This window comes from Brachyistius frenatus, unplaced genomic scaffold, assembly GCF_029030835.1.
Source record: "Brachyistius frenatus isolate BFR_SWC_R1_liver_20210118 unplaced genomic scaffold, ASM2903083v1 Contig_23, whole genome shotgun sequence".
NCBI lineage: Eukaryota > Metazoa > Chordata > Actinopteri > Embiotocidae > Brachyistius > Brachyistius frenatus.
In genome coordinates, this window is record NW_027210622.1 from 2153169 (window position 1) to 2176478 (window position 23310).

Sequence of the window (23310 nt, forward strand, 5' to 3'; positions counted from 1 at the left end):
CGCACACCCACAATTCTTCTGTCATATAAGAATTTTGCGAGGTCCTTAGCAAATCCATTTGATTGCTTACACACACACACACACACACACACACACACACACACACACACACACACACACACACACACACACACACACACACACACACACACACACACACACACACACACACACACACACACACACACACACACACACTGTGCAAAAACATTATTGGTTTTGTACTGATTATCTGCAATGTCTGTTACTCGTGTGCTAGTGGTTACATATTTAGTTTTTCCCATTTGAGCAGTTCTTTAAAGCCCTTTTAGTCCTCTAACATGTATGAATCGTGCTTTACAAATATAGTTGTTTTTTTAGTACACTGTAAATGTGCTGCCTGGGAAAACACCAGCACTTCATCGCATAATGATGAAAACAACAGTTTGTTTTCCATTGCTAGGATTGTCAAAGAAAAGTCAGGGAACATTGCATCCGGCTTCTTCGTGTCACATCACTAATTCTTTTTTTTTAATCTTTGTCAGTTGTGTATTGCTTTCTTGTTAAAAGCACCATTATCAATCTTTCATTGTGGTGAACAAAATGCAGTTGTGCTTTGGCTATTCAGCTCATATAATGTGTGGTGACAGGACATATGACCTATGTGCATATATTATTGTTTAAAATAAATATTCAAAATAAGGTAAAATTAGGTACATTTCCACCCATCATAAATGTGACAATTTAGCATTTTTGTATTTAACATCTGTTGGGTATTATGATCATCTCACAATAAGATTAATGAACACTTTGAGAAGACTCAAATGTCCCCAAAACCAAAGCGGTAAAACATTTGGAAGTGTTGCAAAATCGTGCTGACAAAGAGCAGTCTTTGGAGCGCAGTAAGAGGATGTCAAATAAGGAACAGCAAACTAAGACACTTTATTTTTGTCTGGGACAAGTGTGTCACAATGTCAGGGTGGGCCCTGCTTCTGTGACAATAAGAACAGCAGGGATATTAAAAACAGCAACTTCCATTCATGAATGCATGCCATGCATTTCTCTGCAGGCAGAGCAGGCAAAGTATGTGGCACTCAAAGTTACCATAACTGAACCGAGGCATTTATCTACATGTAAATGTCTGAGAATGTATTCAAACTGGCACAAAATACCAGATTTTTATCATTTTCGAGAGATATTTCTTTTTTATGGGTCCTACAGAGGTGGATTTAAAAATCCTGAATTTCCCTGATTGTTTGATTTTTATTGACACATAAAAATATTTTCTATCTAAACCTATCCAGAAACAATCTAATTTGACTTTCAGGAATCTGTTTTGTATCATTCATCCGTGTTCTTGATCCATAATGATTACATGGATTGTTGTAACGGAGATAGAGACAGATTGGTTTGAATGTTCTGTGAAATTGCATGCCTCAGCCTGCCCCAAAGCACAGTTTGGTGTTTTACTAAAGCACAGAGCCTCACAGTCAATGTTAGCACTCTACTGGAAAACACACAGAGACTGTTAAAATACCAAAATCCCACCAAAAATCCCACCAAAAATCCCACTCTTACATATTCCTGCTGCTTAGGAGTTCATCTTCAAGCAGTGGGTGACTGAAGAAAAAAAACACACTGGTTCCTCAAACACATTGTGTATTTTGTGGATCCTGTCTGTTGGTGTGAAATTTAAACTCCCATTGAGTCCACACCTTATTGTTTCCTGTCTTTTGGTGTCACCGCTCATCATTTGTAGCTGCCGTGATCCTTATCTGACCCTTGACCTTTCCCAGAATTTCATGGGTCACCAAAGAGGTCTTTGCCTCACAGCTTTCCTCACTGTCCGTGTCTCCATAGCAACTGGATGTTGCTGGTGAATTAGCCAGGGCAATGACTGAGTCAGTTGAGTCTCTGTCTCTACAGGCTGCTGCCATGGCGGGACGGGCTGTTGCAGGTGGAGTGTCGCACTGAAAAAGGGGGTTTGACTTCTTGCTGTCCATCCCAGCTACCGTGCTCTCATTATCAGCGTCGTCCTCAGCTGAGTCCCTGTTCTTGTCCTGGGCCTGGTCATTGAGCAGAGTGACCAGGAAGTTGATGTACTTCACAGCCAGACGGAGGATCTCATTCTTGCTGAGCTTCTTGTCAGGCGGATGTGTGGGAATGAGTTTTCTCAGCTCGGAGAAAGCCCCGTTCACGTTCTGCTGTCGCCAGCGCTCTCGACTGTTGGTGAAGACACGGCGGGCAAGTTTCTGAGGAGGACCTGCTAGGAACACATAAAAACAATGTAAATGCACGGGACTGTGAAAGATAAGTTGATATCCAATTTACTTACCGTCATCAAATGCCATAAAATGACCAAACCCAACCATGATTGGATTCTTCAGCACTAACAAGAAACCAAAGCCAGACTTCTCTGTGCATTAGACCTCTATCATTGTCCGAAAACACGTCTGTGAACCAGGTTCTGTTATTACCATGACTATGAACACTATATTTTATTCACAGTTGACACCGTGTTGCTGTAACTACTCAGTTGTCTACCACTTTTGTATTGCAGAAATCAGACTCCAAACAAATGCACTTTTTACCTCAATTTGAATAACGTTGCAAAAAAATGATAGTAAACAGATGTTTGAGGGAATTATTTCACTTTTTTTTAAAGATTTAAATATTTTTGAGTCATTTTTAGATATCTATTTCTCCAGCAGTTACAAATAGTCTCGGAGCTGAAAACCACAGATAGGCAGGGCATTGAAAATGGAAGGTAAAAATTATATGTGACTATCACATTGTTGGTGTAGTTTTTTTTTTCATGGGACGTAATGGCAGTGTAAAAACACATAAATGGCAGCAATTCCTCCAATTAAGTTTGAAACATGCAAACTATGGCTGTCTCATTATTGATCTAATCCTTTGTTTGGTCTGACAGAAACTCACATTCATTGATCTCCATCTCAAAGTGTGAAGACGGCCTCCGCTTGATTCGACTGTTGCTGATAACACCATAGCTTCCTCCAGAGGCACCCAGGTAAGAACTGAAAACAGAAAAATATGTATTATTATTATTACTATTTTTTAAACCATTTCCAATAAAATGTTCACAAAATCAAATTTACAGAAATCTTTAAATTATGCAAAAAAGGAGATAAATCTCGGAGTGGAGGGAGAAGGCAAGAAGATAGTAGAAGCCATGAATGGAGGTTTGATTATGGTGGTGGCGTTGATTGAGTGTGCATGCAGAGTTTTAGCCCAGTCTCATTAAGCCTGGTTACTAGCTGATTCTACTTCAAGGGGATGGAATAGATCAATGCTCAAAGCTACAAACAAACCAGAGAGAAAAGGGGAGAGGATCCTATTCCCAGACCTCCATGACAGATGGGGACGCCATAGATGTATCCACTGTGAAAAAAGTCCCACTTTTTACACAGTGGATGCTCTTCTGTTACACAGACACTGTGTGGAAAATCCTTTTTGGAGTAAAGAAAAGATGAACAGTAGGAGGGCTTTGATAAAGACTGCAAATGAATGCCTTTCTTCATGAGAGTAAACGAAGAGTTGCCAACTCCTCGAGCCCAAAAAGAGCCTTAAGAGTACTGTTTTGTCGCCTTTTGTCAGTTTAATGACTAAATTTAGCTGTAATTAAAACTAAACGCACACAAACAACATTCAGTGATTCAACTTCTGTTCAGGAACCAAATATTCTGTTGAGTAAATTTAGCGTGAGAAATGTGAGATTCCTTTTATAACAGCACACATCCTGCTGTCATTTTCACATATCAGTGCAGTGAAGCTGCTATCAATCATGATGGGAAGTCATGAAATCCCAGCAGTTGGGGTTTCATATGAAACAGAAACTTGGCATTGTTAGCAGCGAAGCAACATCATCACTCGTAACATCTCAGGAAGCTATATCGAAGATTTTACAGTTAAGCTATCCGTATCCGTTTGCAGGCCGAGTGAAAAGGAGGTGAACGAGTATGTGCTATCTGTCCACTGAGACTTCATACATTTAAATGTTCCATAAATCAGACTTTTCAATTGCAAATTTTCCTTTCATGTTCGAGTGCAACCTCCAGAATTATTTAGCTGCAATAAAAAAGATATTCCATTAATAACGTTGTTCATTATTCTCATTCTGCCATAACACTGAGGATAACACTATTAGTGCTGTAATAACACTGTAGTTTTCAATCTCTCTGGGTTGGAACCATATAATGAGGTAAAAATACAAATACCCTTGATTGTTTTCAGGTTTTACACCATTCATTGCTTTTTTCTTTCTTGTTAATTAGTCAGCTTTAGCTCTTTAGGCCTTCAGATGTTATTAAAATTAAACATTTAAAAAAAGAAAGCTACCTGTATGTGACAAAGATTCAAAAGAGTATTAACTGCTTAATTGTTAGAGGTCATGAGGCTCAAAAGTTAGGAATCACCGTGCTTATGGATGAATTCAAATTAGCCAAATCTCACCTGCTGAAGAAGGGGTGGGCTGGCAGGTACTGCTGAGGCAGCAGGGGCCCCGGAGAGGCAGCTGGGGGGCCTCCAGGGCCTCCAGCAGATCCAGAAGCTCCAGGGCTGATCACGGGTAAACAGCTCAGCTGACTGCGGCGAATGTCCCCATGGGGCCCGTGTAGGAGGTTGGGAATTGGGTGGAGGGCAGTCAAAGGCGTGTTAGGGAGCGGGAGAGGGGGCTTGCTGTGACCGAGGCTGATGACTGGAATGTGGGGAGGAAGAGAAGAGGATGATGAGGATGAAGGGAAGGACGCTGTGGAGGTGGAAGGGGGTAGAGGGCACAGGGAAGTCTTGGCTGGTGCTGGGAGGAGTGGAGGTGGAGAGCAAAGAGTTGAGGACCCATTGGTTAAAGCAGCGGGAGTGGTGGTGCTCTTTGGCCCCCCTGGTTTTTCCTTGGCCTTGTCCGTTTCCATGGCGATGGGCTCAGGTGCAGCAGCTGTATCTGCTTGGTGATTGGTTAACACCGTCGTCGGGGTGATGGGGGACTGAATCGAGCCAGCGGTGGGGACATCCGTGTGTCCCCTGTGCCCTGTCTTGTTAGTAGGATGTGGGCTGCTGAGACCATCCAAGGATGATAAAGTCTGGCTCTGAAGGTGACTGTGCTGCTCCACGGAAGCACGGGATGGTGAGGAGGGAGAGGAGGAGAATGAGGAGGAGGAGGAGGAAGAGGAGGAGGAGGAGGAGGAGGGGCGAGGTAGGTCGTGAGGTGAGGCAGGTGGGCCAGTGGAGTTCAGCTTCTCCATCATGGTGGTGAAGTCTTTTGAGAAAACCTATGTCAATGTCAAGCTGTTGTTCCTCTCAGCTGCCCGGGGGTGGGTGTCTCGTCCGTGCTGTGTTTTTATATTAGTTAGAGAGCCACTAATGTGTTCATGTCTTCCACCTGCAGCTAGTCCTACGGAGACTTTAAACCTCTCCTAGCTAAGTCTTCTCCATGAAGGCGAACTCTTTATTTATTCTTCCTCTCTCTGCTTTCCTGCATATTTGGAGTGTTTTTGCTTCTCTATCTCACATGAAATGTAGATTTTCTTCTGACAAACCCGACGTCCTTTAATAGCTCTAAATTGCAAGTGTCCGCATGCAAGTCCTCTATCCGTCAGTGTCTTGCCTGGAGCTACAGCTTCCGTCTGATCGAGATTAAGTCAATTTTATAGACCAATATCAGAAATCACAAATTTGCCTCACAGGGTTTTACAGTCTGTGCAGCATATGACACCTTCTATCTTTAAAAACTAGATTTGGATAAAACTCCTTAAAAAAAAAAAAATCTAATTTCTATACATCCTCCTGTTATGCTGCTCTAAGTGTAAAGTAAATTTCAGTCTGTTTTCATTCCCTCACTGGAGCATTGCAGATGGTTCCAGTGAGACAAATGTTTGGATTTGTACATACATGTGTTGCAGTGTTGAATGAAGGGCTACTTCTGTGTGATTGTGTCTGGATCCAGTGTGTAGCAGAATTGGCTGTTGCGGTTTGATGTGAACTGGATGTCTGTATTTTGTTTCACAGTACATCCTGAGCAGCAAATTCTAGGTTTTGAATGAGTCTCCAGCGGCTGCTCTTAATGAGTCTGTCCGTCTACCCGTGTGTCTGCTTGTATTTTGAGGATGTGAGTCAAAATTCTTTTAAGGATTGAAAACGTCCCAGATCGTTGAAGATTGGATTGATATCAAAGAGTCTGTTGAACAAAAGAAAAAGAAAAAAAATGCACTCAGGATATAGTATTTGGTGTATATTTAGTATAGGCAATAAGATATGAAAATCTGTTCCAAAGGTCAGTTTGTACGTAAGCAATACAATAACTTGTGCTGGTTGTTGTTTGAGGTTTCCTCAGTGGAAGCTGGGCTACAGTCAAAAATCTGAATTCACTTAATGGAAATGTATTTCATACCTCAGTTTTGATGGGAGCTTAAATGCTGAATACCAAGTCAATTTGCTGTAATAGTGAGAATGAATGGAAATATTTGTTTGTACTCTGCTCTGCAAAGTGTCAGGCTCTGATGATTCCTCAGGTTTTGCAATCGCATTTGTTCCTGTTTTGTCTTTTCTTGTGGTCTTGTCTTCATTTTGGACAGTTCCGTCTTTTAGAGTGATGAAGAGGCACGACATAGTTTTTAACATTATAATTTTGCAGTAGTGATATCTTTGCATTTAGTAAAAATATCTCCGTTTAAAAAAAAAAAAACTTAAAGATCTGCACAGAAATAGAGGAGCAGATTAATATTCAATATTTTTTTCAGTAGGACTAGCCTGAGGTGAAAGGAACTGCACAAATTTGAAGGATAATTCATTTTGCAGTAGAACCCAAGAAACAAAGCAATCGTAAGTTACATTTTTTTTTTTCACTACAAGCAATCATTTAAAATTTTGATAAAATATTTAATTAAAATCTTTATTAAAATAAATATTTCATTGCCCAAACAATGTAAATATATCCAATGTGTCTTTCCATTCATACCATGTTGCCTTGTATATATTTAGCACAGCAAGGTGACTGTCTCAAAAATATAATTGATATTTTTGCAGAATTTTATACTTTCTGACAAACACGATTAAATATAAAAATTTCTGTCTTAATCTATTCATCACAAAATGAAAAAAAAAAAAGTCTTTATCGTTTAGAGAATTTTGTACCGCGTTAGTGAATTTTATTAAATGTACCAACATATGCTGCATACTAAATAACATATGGAAAAATTAACAGAGATCTCTATTGGAAACCTCTATCGGATGTATTATTATCATTATTTGCAATAATTCTCACAGGCTGCAAACCACTTGTACTGTGTAGAAAAATGGAAAAAAAAAGAAACAGTAAATATACGTGAATACTCACAGATACATTTTGACATCCAGTGTGGCTCGTCTCTCTGTCATGCAAAATCCCTTAGAGTTCAAGTGATCTGTGAGCGCACATGTTGTATCGGCTCATTGCTTAACGTGCTTGCTCTCCTCCTTCAGGTCGCTCACTGTCCACTGCAACCTGTCAGCGTCTGTTTGTCACTTTCTGAGCTCAGAACTGGAGCCAAACGGCCTGACGCCGCTCGACACACTCTTTATACTCGGGTGAATCCCTTCAAGAATTAAAAATAATTATAAATAAAAACCAGTTGCAAAGACATGAAGTCAGAACGAGGCCAAAAGACCGAGAAAACATACATGTTTGCTTTTCGTTGGAAAGTTGCTCCTTTGAACGAAGACGTACTCAAAGCGTGGAGATGGATGGTGCGGATCTCTGCCATCCCCTCCAGTCCATATGTCATTCTCACCTCTCTTTCTCTCTCTCTTTTTCTCTGTCTTTCACTGTCCGGTCTATCCCTGTCTGTCCCTCGCTAGCTGTCTTTGCCAAGAAGACACAATGCTCTAGTTGGTTGCCAGAGTTCTGGTACTGGTAAATGTGAGGTGGGAATGGGAGCGAGAGAACGGGGAGAGAGAGAGAGAGAGAGGGAGAGAGAGGGAACCATTTTGCAAGGAGAGTTTTTCCGCTCCCTGCTGGACAAGAGGATGTGCGAGTACAATATGGTGGCTGCTGATAAGAGCTCAAAAGCTGCCTGTGGCCTGCAGATAAGGAACCTCCACCACCACCCCTCCTCCTCCACCACCACCAATACCCACACACACATACACACACGCACACCAGCAGGTTCACACCTACATGCATGTATGCACGCACACACACACACACACACACACACACACACACACACACACACACACACACACACACACACACACACACACACACACACACACACACACACACACACACACACACACTGCACTAGACTGGTCAGTCCCAGACTTTGACGCGATCTGGACTGTTATATAACAAAATATGAAACAGAAAATGCACATGCTTATTCATGTATACATACGCACACATACAGAGAATGTGCAGACTTACACGTACAAAAGATAGCACAGTCACTTGGGAAATCTCCTACTGCAATATCTTTGTTCAAAATGTCTGCTGTTATTTTTGTTTTCACATGTTGATTATAAGCAAAGAATATCCCCAATAATGTGTTATACAAACACTTAATGGTTATACTTAAAGGATTTCAGACAAATTTAGTCAGTTGATTCATTCATTCATTCACTGACTGAAATTAACTGTGTTGATAAAAAACTAACAATTGTTTCAGTCAAAACTTAACATATTTCTTGGTTTAATATCGCCAATTTGAGGATATGACATTTTTCTTTGTCATATATAAAAGTAAAGCAAATATATTTCAGTTTGTTGTATCAAACTATAATTAGACAATGCCGTTTCTGGCTCCTGGAAATTAAAATGGGTATTTGTTATTATTATTATATTTTTAAGGCTAGACAAAGCAACAGGACGTTTAACTGAGAAAATAATTAGCAAGGCAGTGGTGGAAGCCTGCTCAGGTCTTACCAATACATCAAAGTAAAGTAAAGTAAAGATACTCCATTACAAGTAAAAGTCCTGCATGCAAAATCTTACTGAAGTAAAAGTACAGACGTTTTAGCAGCAAAATGTAGTTTAAGTATTGAAGTAAAAGTCCTGGTTTGGTCCATCTGACTGATATATGATTATATTTGATAAATGTGAGGGGTCGTCCGATGATTACTGGCAGAGGAGAGAATGAAAAACTAAGTTCTGGTCCGCAAATCTGTTTTCAGTTTTTGGACTTTTTCTCTAATCTTTAATGTTTGGTGAAAAATGTGATTATTTGAATTTTTTTAATTTTTTTTATTGAAACCATGTGACGAGTTTAAAGGGAGAAGTCACGGTTTGCTGGAGCTATTAACAACTCAGACATAGATCTGAAATTTTAAAAGATTATGATATTATCCATTGTCACATCTTCATCTTAAAAGTAGCTAAAGCTGGTGAATAGATGTAGTAGAACATAAAGTTCAATATTTCCCTCCGACACGTAGGAGTAAAAAGTAGCATAAAATCTACTGTGAATGTACTTTGTAACTTTGCACCAATGTAGCAGGGTATGTGGTGTATTTAACTGCATTATACCGACACAAATGGTCTTTATTTATTGTACTCGTGACAGAATTGGTGTCTCTGGTTTGTGCTATGACATCACAGCACACCTGGGTTTCTGATGACCAATACACAAGTTGTCATTGGGGTAACTTTCCTCTCCAAGAGCTCCCAAACTTCCTTCCTTAATCCACCTCTCACCCTTTCTCCTCTGTGCTCACCCATTCCTGTTTGTGTCTTCCCAAACTCTCTCTCTTTCCCTCTCTCTCTCTGTGTCTCTTTCAGCCTCAGGGTCAGCACTTCTTTTACATTCCCTCAGTCATTTCCTTCTTAGACAGACTGAAACACAAACATTATAAAGGCTTTACAGTTACGTGACCTTCAAGGTCCTGGGAAACAAAGCAGTCTGCTGAAGAACTGCTCAACAAATCTGTCATCACCTTCATCATCATTACCATTATTGTTTTTTCATTTTTTTTTTTTTTTTTTTTCATTTACAATCATACATCATCATCATCATCATTAAGAACAATAACTACTGGATCTGAATATGCAGAAATAACACTAGTCTAGAATCGGAGTGCAGACAGTGTCATCTATTGGTCGTCACACTTTTTGCGTCGGACAGCTGTGGTTCTGGTTGATCACACTCTATGCTAGAATAACGTTGTAGTGGCACCGATGCGCCTGCATGAATTTGCCTGTAATATATAAAAAGCTACACAAGGGACAGAAAGAAATCCTTTGGGATTAGCTTTTTTCTTGTTCTGTACAGTATACCGTGTGCTCCTGTTAAAAATAATCACATCTAATTCTGTCACCTTGTTGTATTAGTCGTAAAGCTTTAATTCTTTAAAAGTGTTCATTTTATGGCTGTCTTTTTGGAGTTTATTCAAAATATGGATACTGAAAAAAAATGCCTCTAAATGCATTTCTTTTTTGTGTAGACTGATTTTGCGGATGAGAAATCTAAGGCAAATATTTTCATACAGAAATCAAAGTTAAAAGTTAAGACAGAAGGAGTAAAATGGGCCATTTTGATATTTTGAGGGGTTGCCATAGATTGGAAGGGGGAAAAAAAGAAAGTAAAATATGAAAGATAGAATAATAGCTTTAATGCTGTCAGTGATCTACAATTGAAGACAGGTGAGAATTGAAGCACTTTCATAAAATAGTGAAAGAAATTAAACAAACAACCTTGACTTGTTCGATAATAATGTCTTAAGCAATTATAACTAAATGTTTAAACATTTTTTAAAGATGGCTGAATATTTATTATTTTTGTATTTTGTGTTCCTGCAGGCAGCTTCTCAGTTTGTTAGATTGTTAAAATAAAAAGTTAGAGTTATATTTGAGTTTTTGCTGAAACATATGAATGCTTGCATGTGAGGTAAAGATTATTTTACTATATGAAAAAAAGTCAAAAATCCTTATGATTCCTAATTACATAATAATTAACTTAATAAGAAACTGTTCGTCACAGTATGGTGGCGATATGCTTGGTTTCTCCAAGGCTCTGCTGTTAAGTAAATCTGATGAAACCCTGTGAGCCACAAAACAGTTTACATTTTGGGTTTCCCCGACTGAAGGTAAAACCCTGACTTCTCAGACAATCGCAGGGCAAATCGTGAACTCCCTCATTTAAGGCGCTGCGTGAACACTCAAACTGCAAATGGGGTAATAATATTAATAGAAACAAGAGATAACAGACGGCTTCCGCTTTTCCCCTGAGTGAGGAAGAAATCAAGAGAGGATTGTTTTAATCATAGAGCGCTGCTGTTGCGCCCTACCCCCCCCCCCCCCCCCCTGGCTACCTTAAAATACCCCGCTCAATAAAAGGAGTATCGATGGGGGAGCCTTTGTGCATGTGTGAAATGAGTGTGTGCGCATCTGCTGAAACACTGATCTCCTTGCTTGGCCAGTGAGCATGAGTGGGTGAGGAGAGGAGAATTAAAACCTCGTGGGTTTTTGTGTACTATAGAAAAATGCCAGCTTTGAATTGTAGTTTATTTGGACCTGTGTGTCACGGTAACCGACACAAACGGGTAGCAGAATTCAGTGGACAGGTCAACAGAGCTTCAAAACAGTAAAATTAGTGTAGAAACCTATTCGGTTCAATGGAATTGCAAGCGGTCTTCACAATTTTTGAAAACTTTTCAACAAACATGAGACATTTTCTCCTGCTGTTGGGTTAGACACAGACTGCTGTGTCACAGTATGAACTGCCTCTCAAAGAGTTTTGTAGACAGGAGTTGATGGTGCAATCTCTTATTTTATATAAATTAAGGGCCCTTACCCTAACAAGCAAGGGAACTGGATTTTTTTTAATTTTTTTTTTTACCTCTTTGTTGGGCCTTTATTGAATAAAACGATCAACAATCCCAAGAAAGAGATACCAGAAAATAGCAAAAACAAAAGAGCTTCTGTGACTACTGCTGGCCACATAGCGTTAGCTTGCCTGGTGTAGTAGTTCACCAACTTGCCCCACAAGGAGTATCTCGTTCTATGAATTCATAAACCCAAATATTAACAAAGACGTGCAGGGGAATTTTGCTATGTGAAATCCTGGTGTGACCAATGTTTTGAAATGTTGTTTGGCAAGACATGATAACACGTACTGAATAGCAGCTACTGTAAGGACAATAAAGTCACCCCAACTAGCGTGTTGAACGTACTATCATTTTCCCACATCCCTTGACTCACATTATTTTAAAGGCATCATCATTGGGTGACCAGATGGGGCTTAAATATTTTAAATGAAATAAAGAAAGAAAGAAATGTCCATTACACATTGATTGATCACAAGTATAGCTAACATTAGCCACCATAAGCTACTGGTAATACCAGACCAACTCGCTAGAAATAAGTTCTCTATTACTTATAAAATAAGTTTACATTTCAGTTTCATAAAAGGAGCATCATTTTAGTTCATCTTTCAGATTACACCTCAGAGATTAAGAGAATTTAATTGTTGTGCTTTTAAAAAGTAACATTATGACACCAATATTTTTGACCTTGAGAATGCAGAGTAAGCTTAGAGTCCTAAAAACCAAAGGAACATACAATGAGGACATGCACATGCACAAGAAAACACATACACACTCCCCAAAGTGGGCTCCATGGCCACACTTCCTCCACGGCATGTAAACACTATTGTGCGCCCGGCGATAGGGATCACTGGAACTTAATTGTTTGAGGCAATATTCACGGTGCATTTCATGGAGAAAGTGACAAACAATGCTGCGAGCGCTGGCCGGGACAGACGCTCTCTCTCCTCCACAGAGACTGATGTCAACTTTGTTTATTTTTCCTGATTGTCCTGGAGACTGGTCATCCAGCCACAGTCCAGACAACACAGAGAGATTGGGTCTATGTTGAGATTCAGGACAAACACGAGGATGGTTTTATGCTGAATCAAATCTCATTCACCTATAAAACATGACATAGACCTGATCCACTTCAACAAGCCTCGGCAGTTGTTTGATTCAACCACAGGTGTCACAAGGATTAGGCCACTGCAAAAACAATAGGAAATATTATTACAACACAGGAGCAGACAGATTTATTTAAAATGTTTTGTATGAAAATAAAACAACAGTCTTGTGGAAGAAAAACACAATGTTAGGACATTTGCATCACATTTCAGCATTTTTTCTGGACTGGAATATGTAAAATGAATAAGTGAAAATTCCTGAATGCCTGTTTAACAGTAAATCAAGAAAACATTTAAGTGTGAAGATCATCTGTGTGTCAAGATAAAAAAAAAAACAGTAGGTAGCATGAATGCAGCAATATGAACATAAACCAAAAGATTTCAGTTGAAATATTTCAGCCGAAATGATAAAAGAATAACAAGAATATCAATGGTTCATTGTCATTTTGTAGAATGACACAAATCATTGACAGCAAAATATTTGTTACTTTGGGAACCAAGTTGCAGCTCGACGAAAATAAACAGAAGACAATAGCTGTAAAAACACCATACGATTTATAAAAATAATAAAACCAGCAGCTGCTTTTTTTTTTTGCTCATTTGCAGCTTTGACACTGAAAAGAGTCAAAAGTGTCAGGCTGGTGAAGAAAACAGCTTTATAATTTTCGACATAAATGCAAAAGTGCTCCCTAACACCTGCTTTGAAAAGTCAGTGGAGTTCACCTTTAATTTGTGGAGAAGGTCATTCAAGAGAAAAATGTTTTAGTTCATCCTCACTGATATCCTGTGATATGGAGGCATCATCACTGTTGATTTTTTTTTCCCAACAAAAAATCCACTTCAGAAATAAGATTAGCAAGGAACCTTATTCTGATCTTCTGTCGGTGTAAAGTTAATGGTAATCCTGATTACTGTAACGGCACCTCGTACAGTGTCGACGGTCACACATCGCTCCGTTCCCAGGATGCACCTGGCCAAGGGCAAGCAGGCGGACGTGAGGGACAGCTGTTTCCTGTGCACACTTCCTGGTTTGACAGAGAAGTGGAGGGGAGGATTGTGGGCGGGGATTTCAGAGAGGGGCGGGGGGGAGGGGGGGGGTGTAGAGAGGCAGGCTACAAGGGTGGGCAAAGAGGTAGATTAGGGTGTTTGGTGAGCCCTTTTCCAAACAGGAAATATCTGCCACAGCCGCAGGTGTGAGGGTACCAAAGCTCCTTACTCGCACATATAAACATACATTTTAAAAAGATGAAATCAGAGCCCTGCAGAGTGGGTTTGGTTGAAGAAGATGGGAGAGGAGCGGAAGAAAAAGTAACAAAGAAAAAGAGGTAATGTACAGGCGATAGAGAAAAATAACAAACAGAGACATGGGGAGGTAGGAGCAAGGGTTCCTTTATTGTCTCCTGTCTCAGAATAGACTCACCCAGCTGGGAGGGAGAGCGTGGTCTGCCTGCGAGCTTATCAGAGCATAATGGGGGCTCAATCAATAGTTTCCTTGATTGCACACATACTGTACATTCCACATCAACAGGAGCCAGGAAAGTGGCACAGCGCCGTGTTTTCATGAGGTACTGAAATCAAGAATATTTTTCAGCTCCCAAAATGAATACAAATCCATAAGTTTTGATGGAGGAACATGTACGGTATACATGGAAAATATAGGTAAATATACAAGGTAAATATTGGCTTGTTTGACTGCAGTCATTTGTCTATAAAATGTTTGCGTTATGCTTTACATGCTGGCTGCAGAGGCTGGACAGACAATTTGTGTTTTTGCTGAAGGCGTAAATAGAAGTCTGGGATACGGCTAGGATGGTAACTTGTGCAAGCAATGGATATTCTGAGGATCTCCATATCAGATAATATAATGTTAGATGAGCCAAAAATAGAACAGATATTCAATATATTTGTTTTTAAGGTTAAAGAAAAAAAAAACATTTTATATTTTTTCATTTGACGTGCTTTCAGTTGATAAAAAAGTACATTTTCCACCATTTACATCCAATATAACCAAATAAATAAGATCTTTTAAATATATTTTACGCTGCAGCTTTTTTTTGACTCCAAGTTCTCGTTTTTGTCATATCAGTTTTAATCTTTTGTCTACTCCCTAGTTTTTTTTGTTATTTATTGATATGTTTTTACGCATGTTACAACATGGCACAAATATGTAAAGGTAGTTTTATTGGTGCAATTATGCATCCTAAGATATGGTGAACCCATACTTTATAGGATCATTCAAACAGTTGTGAAGCCCCTCCCACTATCTCGGAGGCGGTCCTAACATACTTTAGATGACAATTGGCTGACAACCTATTTTTGTGTTTGCACTGTTAACAACTACACAGCATACAACTCGCATCCATTCACTGCTTGCATTGCTGATATTACTGACTTTCTCACGCTAATGTGGGTTCTTTATAGCTTGTTTTTAATATGTTTCATTTGATTTGGGTGAATCTCTTCCGTAGACTTCCTCGGTTTGCAACATGGTCGTTGAGCATCATCAGTAAAGAGAGTCAGGAAAGATGGGTTGGCGGTGGGATGACCCAGTCGAGTGCCGGCCCAGTAACACAGGTCTGACTCATTTGACCTCAAGGCCTCGCGCTCACCTATGACTCTGAAGCGTCACTCATTACGTGCAGAACTTTACGAGAGCACTGTGTCTTTTCATGCGGCCAACTCACATCCACTTCCACTTTTGGCAACACAATTACAAATATTTCCATGAGATGAGCACTGACAATAGCCTTTGTAAGAGAGTGTGTGTATATATATATGCATGAATGTGTGTGTGCTTGTTTGATTGCCTGTGCATTAGTGCCAAAAGCTTATGTTGCTAATTGAGCACTTGAGGACAGATGAGTGTGTGATTATCACTAGGCATGCATACAGTGTGTGTGTGTGTGTGTGTGTGTGTGTGTGTGTGTGTGTGTGTGTGTGTGTGTGTGTGTGTGTGTGTGTGTGTGTGTGTGTGTGTGTGTGTGTGTGTGTGTGTGTGTGTGTGTGTGTGTGTGCGTGTGTGTGTCACTTAGATCATGATGTGTGGAACAACAGCATATTGTGTCTTCCTCTCTCATATTTCTCACCATCAGCACAGTGACCGTACAAATTCCACTGGTGTGTCCACAGCGTGTTGGAGGGACTCGGCCCTGTTGTCAACCCCCATCCTGCAATAATAGGAAACACAGCATCAGTTTTCCACTTTCTCTCTCACTAATTCAAAATATATGTTTTCCTGTATGGCGCTCACTCTCTCTCAGTACTTGGTTGTTTGTGTTGGAAAGCGGGTTTAGTTTGCTTTTTTATTTAAAATGCTTTCGTTTTACAAAACGTGTTGCCATTTACCAATACATGGATGGAAGTTGGGAACCATTGTAGCAACGAGCTGTTATTTTACTGTGTACACCATCATCCACCAATCTGCCTGGTGTCTGTCTGTGTGTTTTACTCATTCCGAAACCTGATGTCATAAGTTCTGCATGTGACTTTTGTAGATAACACTTTTTAACAAAGATTTTATCCCATGCAAAATAAAAATACTTTTGGTCAGTGAATCCAAATATGTATTCATAATTTCTCTATCACTTTCTTTTTTTTATTTCCAGTATTCGCACATGGATATGGGAAAATGGAGCTCCTCCATGGTGGCAGACATAAAAGAAGTATTTCCGTGAAGCCAAATACAGGTAAAAATTGTATCCTTGGACATTTTGGATGCAAGTTTTCTCATTTAAGGTGTAATACCTGCCTTATTTACAGTATGAATAAGTAATATACACTCTGTCACTTAAAAAACAGGCCCAATATTATTATACAAAAAAGGTCCACCTATTTTAGTTTGTGGGACAGAAAAACCTTTTTGTTGCAATAGTGTAAAAGGTACTTTTGTCTGCTTTTGTTTTAAGGCTAAATTGTTTGATCCTTACCTGTCACATTTTCACCAAAAGGGTTTTATGTTTTTATGAAAAACTAAAACATGCATACATTAATTTAAAAATATCAGGTTCCTACTACTTTGATAAAAAAAAGGTACTGTATAGAATGTTTATTTGATCATTTTAATCAATCATAGTGTAAATGGCTATTTAGTTGTTACTATACAAATGCACTTCAGTTGCCCACCATAGGATCTCATTTACCAAAGCCATGGTATAAATTTAACAGTGTAAATTGTTGTACTTCACTAATCCAAAAGTCTTTTTTCAGGCCTAATTTCCATAAATATTACCAATATTGATTTTGTAAGTATTTTTAATAATTGGAGTTGATACTTTTTTTTTTTCAGCTCAGATGTACTTTGCTATATTTCATAGATTTTGAACCATGACATGGATGCTATGAAAAGAAAATAATATGGATGTTTTTATATGTTTTATGTTTACATATATAAATAGACATAGCACTAATATCCTTGACACAAAGAGGGCATATCCCTTTAGCCACATCCTGTTATAGAAAATGTTTTAAAACAACAGATCAAATAAAATTGAGGCCATAATATTATTTTCTAGCAGCTATAAGCAGCACTGGTGCAGATATGAGGCTCTTGCTCATGGGCACCTCAGAGGTAATCAGAAAGGGGAAACTTTCTTCACACTGCCGTGATTGTTAACAACCATAACAATTATTTTATTCCCCGAGAGGTACATGAAAGCATTCAGTGTACCCTCTTCATGTACACTGTAAGGATTTCATTGTTTTGGTACTTCTGTACGTCTCTTCCCCACTAGATGGTGACAAAGGCAAAGTATTGAGCGACCTCCGAGCCACTTCCCTGATTTTTTTAAAGGGACAATTTGTCAATCTTTTCTCCATGTCGTCTTATTATGATTGGGTTTGCTGACTTCTATGCTGCCCTAATGTCATCTGCATTTAATATGAAAATGAAATTTAAAAAAAACCAGAAGAATTTACATCAAACAAAGCCTGCAAATGTCATTTGATGTACACTTTAAGTTGACAGTAGATTCACTGACAAGTGTAAACACAGTAACCATACAGAGTAGAAACATATACATTCACATCCATAACATGTACCCAAAAAAATAAGACGGTTTATAGTGATGAGTACTGCGATATTTGCAGGACTGGTCGATTTTGTGCTATTAGAAACATAACAACAGGATTAATCTTAATTCATTTTTCTACACAGATAAGTTAAACTTATTTCTTCATTTACAGTTGTCTGCTTTTATTTTTGCTGTATTTTTGTAAGTAAAGACTTCCTTTTGTCCACTCGTGTAATACACAGACACACACACACACACACACACACACACACACACACACACACACACACACACACACACACACACACACACACACACATACTTGCTCTCTGCTGGTGGGCCCGGCTGCACTGCTCGATGTGTGGGTGGTCTGGGCCAGGTGGAGGAGAGAAGGATTAACACCAGGCCTGCCCAAAATAAAAAAGAAGGAGAGGGGGAGAGAAAATAAGAGATGGAGGACAGATACACATCTGTCCACCAGATGTGCTGCTCGGAGTACAGAGGTGGTTTATGAAATAGAGAGACGGGAATGAAAAGGCTTTTGGTCACGGGACTCACTGACAACTAAGCACGTTGTGACTGAAATAACATTCAGCCTCCCTCTCCTCCTTGCTCAGCTGGGCCCTCTAAATTTTCTCTGTGTTTGGTCTTATTTGTCTGTCATCTGGTTATATACATAACACAAATACATCCACACACTCGCAAACACTTGCCCTGTTTCCGTGTCTTCTTCCGTTCCTGGGGGAACTTGTGCAAGCTGCTATCACACTCTATAAACCAGTGATTACCACCTGTTAAAACACATCCAATGACTGTGGGTTTTAGGAAGGTGATGATTGGAGGGAATGAGACAGGTTGTACGTACAGATGAACCAAAGACTGATTTTAACCCTTTCTGAAGTCATTATGAGGCTCTTTAGCATTAAACAAGAGAAGAATGAAGCATTCTTTCAGTAGTACACTTTTCCTAAAATGACCAAAAGCCTACAAAATATTATAAATACTTTCTTCAATAGCACATTATATTACAGCATATGTAATATGTATCACTAACATTGATTTTTATCTTTAGATCTTTTTTTTCTTCTTCTATTTTTAATCTCTGTCAATATACTGAGAAACTTTTTTCAAACAATCCAGTGGATCCAATGTTTCCAATGTCAGCAATGAACTTTCACAACTAAATCCAAAGGAGGGCTATTGTTCAAGAAATGTCACTGTTATATTTTGAAATATGTCACTGAATCACAATAACATTACCTTATACTTAAAACAAAAAATAAACATTGTATACACACACTTAAACCATTTTTCTTTACTGTAAACCACCTTTGAAGACATGGTAACTACCTAATTCAATTTAATAGAATATTACAAACAAAGTTAAAAAAATTTCCTGGATGTTTCCGCTCAGCCAAAAATCAATATACATGTTATTTATTGTTTCCAAAAAAAACAAACTATAATACAGTCAGAAGGTTCAGGAACAAAAATGTGAAAGAAAAACAAAGTTTTATAACATGTGTTCTTGCAAATAAAAACAGAAACAGCTGCAGACTCAGTTTGTGTTCTGGAGCTTTTCATCTTCAACTTTCTTTGTCAACAGTTGTTTTCAAGGTCACGATTGCTCATGAATACACCAGATGAAGTCAACAATTCCTCGACAGCTGGGTGAGATTGCTTTTGTCATGCCGTTTCCAACTCTGAACTATATATTTCAAGTTTATTTATTTTTACCTTGACATGCACTGTCATATCATTGTTCATTTATTTTTCAACAAATTAAATAGTGATGTTTTTCATTTTCATCAGTATAGTTTCTACTACGCCTTCCATGCAAACTGTTTAAATATGTCACATTTTTCTGTGCTCTTTTCCGAGTAATTGTCGTGTTTCAATTTCTGCATTTACAGCACACAGTTTACACGATATTTACAAAGGGCTCCTTTGACGTTCAACTTTGGTTGAGCAGCTTTTTTCTCAGATCTTCTGGATTCACTGTTTCTTTCAGCATGTGTGAGTGTGTATCTGTGTGTGGTTTACAGCTGTTTGCATAGCTAACAGTGGGTGAGCTCTGTTCAACAAACACACAAGTTCTACCTCTGGGATTCAGGCATTTTGAAGTCCTATAAACTCTGGATTAAAGTTGAAGCCAAATTAATAATGTTTAACAGGATAAAGATGTGGCTATTACACAACATGACAGTAAAACCACCCTCTTAAATGACAGAAAACAATGTGTATTTATAAGTTCTTGGCCATGTATAGAGTAGACGAGTTTGTGTTTGTATACGTCCTGTTTGCATTATACTTTTTTTTACCTTTCCACAATTCCACTTTACTTGATATTCAGATTTCTCCTCAGTGGCTAAATTGACCTCATAGCCCACTTTCATAATGAGATTTTAAATTAAACCAGCAAGCGTGGAAAGGTAAACATGCATAACCGAGGCTTCAGTCCATGTTCTCTCCATCTAAGCTACGTCGGTGAGGTGTGTTACCTGGAACTATTAAAAGTTATTTGCCTTGATGCTCTGGTTATTGGGTACTATTAGGTTTTATCCCACTTGGCGCTGCAATCGCTGTTGTTCTTTTGGAGTCAAGCAGTGAAACTTACCCTTCTCGCGCAAGTCAAAGGGCAATAAATGCTGGCAAATAAAGTGCCTGGATTCCTTTAAACACTGAGTGTTGTCTCATGTCAGTACTTGGATTCGGAATATAGAGAAGTCTACGGATATGAGAAGTGTGTGTGGGCCTGTGAGGGCGTGTAGGTCTGTGTGTACATATGTGGTACATATCTATCATATAGTGATGTGTGTTTAGCATGTGTTCCCACTGTATCCATGGGTGGGAGGTAAAAAGTTATAGAGGTAGCAATGGCAGAAAGTCTGGAATTTTTCTTTCACAGTGACATAATATCACTCATATGGTCAGCGTGAGCAGTGTAATAGTATCCTCTTTGTTCCAGTTGGGTAAAAAAAAAAAAAAGGGAATACTTTATTACTTATTTACATTATATCTCAATGGCAGAAATTTGTCCTCTAAACCTAATCTAACAGCAAATCACTGAGGCATGATGTTGTGCTCTTTGATAGCTGTTTCCGAATGTGTGAGTTTGCGAATAGAGCCTTTAAATGTGTGAGATACAAATGACTATTTCTCAAATGAGTTAAAATGTTTTGTCTAACTATCCAACTTAGTTTAATGCCAAAGCGTATAATATACCCATCAGTCCACTACAGGATATAAAGTCTCACGTTTTGCCTCGCCTAATGAAAAGTAAACTGCCTTAGGTTTATGTACCAAAAACGACCTTACATTTTGAAAAATATTGTGGTTTGTGCTAATTGTGACACAGTTACAGTTTGGTTTGGTTTAGGCACTAAAACTACGACAGTAAGTCACTTTATGGAAGTAGCGTTACATATGTTGTCAGTTACTAAACGTACATTACATAAATTAAGTGTGTTATTTAAGTAACTTACTTACTTTACTTCAAAGAAGTCCACTGTGACTTTTGCTTTCACACGGACAAGAAGACTGAAAGTCCTGTTTCCATCCTGTTTCCCTACATGGACTTTACCACACTTTGTACTTCATTACATGACCTCCCTCATTGATATTGGTCCTACATGTGTGTACTTTTCACGCTTGGCTGAGGCAAAAAGTAACTTACTTAGGTGACTTAAAATAAAGCCACATTGACGTGCTTTCTCATGGATTCAAAGAACGGTCTCCCGGATGTAAGACCTTTTTTTGTTCCACCTAACCCTCATGTTTTTCCTACTCTGACTATATCACTTGTTGTACTTGGTCACATGACCTCCATCATACAACTTACCATGGTCATACATAAGTGCAGTTTTTATGCCTAAGTGAGCCAAAACATAACAATAGTACAGCATAACACAGTCTCCTCTAGTGGACTAAGAGGTGTATTACGTGTTTTGCTGTGATTCCAGGATGAACTTCCACACAAGAAATCTGCAGCTCGTTTGATCAAATTTGCAGCTGTGATTTTGAATATGAGGTCAGTTTGCTTCAATCATTTTGACATATCTCACTGATTTAAGCAAACCCCTGAATATACCACATGCTTTGACCCTGTGGAGCCCACCGTCGACTTTACCTAAAAAATTTGAAGTAATTTTATTTCTATGTAAATGCAATATGAGAGGACTCGTGTAGTTTTATTATTATCTGTTTGCTTTGGTAGACAAATCAAGTGGAGCCAAGTGACTTGATCACTCTTTAAAGCTTTTTTTCATCTGCCATTTTACTTTCATTTAACCACATGAATCTTTGCTGCAGCTAACATTAACAAAGACTGAAGACTGTATTGAAGCACACGGCTCACAGACTGCAGCAACCAAAGACCATCAGATTCATAGCATCTGTCAGTGTAAATGGAGCTGTCACTCAGTGTGCGCACACACGCATGTTGCTGAAACGAAACAGACTCCCTCACATTGTTATCCACCTCCCAGTCATCCTTCCTCGCTCAAAAAACCAGGAAAGGTTGTATTTGTATGATCGGAAATCTGCTGCAAATCTGGCACCCACATGCTGGGACATATTCAGCTTTTATGTCTTTCATTTTAGTAATTTCTTTTATTTCTTTTTTTTTAATTATTTATAAAAGAGACTGTGTCTCCACACATGTGCATTCCTCTCCCTTGTTTTGCAGTCTCATTGTTTTGAAGTGAATCCTTGCATTGTGTGGTTGCTGACAGTGTGCCACTCAGCCATCCCTTCTGCTGTGTGTCTGAGCGTTCGGGGATTATAAGGTTCAAAGGGGCGGTGCTGAGCTTGTACAGACGACTGACCTGCATCTCCACTCAAGTCTCTTACAGGTTGTCAGTAACTGGGGGATGTATTGCAGATTGGTTCCATATCTCTTCTCATATTAATCTTGTTGAATTTAGATTGATCACCAATTACTTTGAAGAGCACAGAAACCAGACGCAGCCGTGTCAGTTTATGAAACAAACATGAACATCTTTTTCTGCATGACTGTTGCCATACTGCTCACAGAGGAGCTTTCTGGCTCCTCTGCTGTGGAACAGCTCACAGTTTAGGTTCAGGAGGCAGTCACCCTGTCTACCTTTAAATTTAGGCTTAAAACCTGCCGTTTTATAATACTTATAGTTAGGGCTGGCGCAGGTGACCTTGAGCCATCCCCCAGTCAACCAGCCAACCTCCTTCACTGTGCTATTTTCTTTTCCTTTCCCTCTCTTTACACTCCATGTATTTACTTTATGCCTTTTAGTCCTGTAGTTTTTGCTTTTTCTCTGGCTATCTCTACTCCAGAGCAACATCCTTCTGACCTGTAGTTACTGGCCCCACCAACCTGCCCAGTGTTTATTCTTTGTTGTTTCTCTATGCTGTTCTTTTCTTTCTCCGCTCTC

The 23310-nt window shown here is 39.1% G+C and overlaps 1 protein-coding gene and 1 long non-coding RNA gene across 4 annotated transcripts; one reads left to right on the forward strand and one right to left on the reverse strand.

Annotated features, from left to right (window-relative positions):
* Positions 1 to 897: 897 nt before the first annotated feature.
* lyl1 (LYL1 basic helix-loop-helix family member) lies at positions 898 to 7927 on the reverse strand. 3 transcript variants are annotated; one of them, XM_069697271.1, is made up of 5 exons: positions 7651 to 7927; positions 7328 to 7565; positions 4453 to 6169; positions 2920 to 3017; positions 898 to 2242 (listed from the first exon to the last, which is right to left on the reverse strand). In XM_069697271.1, the coding sequence occupies exons 3-5, from the start codon at positions 5238 to 5240 to the stop codon at positions 1719 to 1721; spliced, it is 1410 nt and encodes a 469-aa protein (XP_069553372.1). In that variant the 5' UTR covers positions 5241 to 6169; positions 7328 to 7565; positions 7651 to 7927; the 3' UTR covers positions 898 to 1718. The 3 variants fall into 3 exon arrangements, with proteins under 3 accessions (XP_069553372.1, XP_069553370.1, XP_069553371.1); XM_069697269.1 differs by having other exon boundaries at positions 898 to 2245; positions 7651 to 7925; XM_069697270.1 differs by lacking the exon at positions 7651 to 7927 and having other exon boundaries at positions 898 to 2245; positions 7328 to 7635.
* LOC138620249 (uncharacterized) lies at positions 6589 to 19567 on the forward strand. Its single transcript, XR_011310863.1, has 3 exons — positions 6589 to 6813; positions 16499 to 16579; positions 19509 to 19567. It is a non-coding gene; the product is annotated as an uncharacterized lncRNA (long non-coding RNA).
* The last annotated feature ends 3743 nt before the right edge of the window (positions 19568 to 23310 follow it).

Bases quoted from the DNA above. Each gene is read 5' to 3' on its own strand.
- lyl1 (XM_069697269.1), bottom strand. From the start codon at position 5,240: ATGATGGAGAAGCTGAACTCCACTGGCCCACCTGCCTCACCTCACGAC. The intron at 3,018-4,452 runs GTGAGATTTGGC...TTCTGTTTTCAG, and splicing joins GCCCACCCCTTCTTCAGCAG to TTCTTACCTGGGTGCCTCTG. The intron at 2,246-2,919 runs GTGAGTTTCTGT...ATGTGTTCCTAG, and splicing joins TGAGATGGAGATCAATGAAT to CAGGTCCTCCTCAGAAACTT.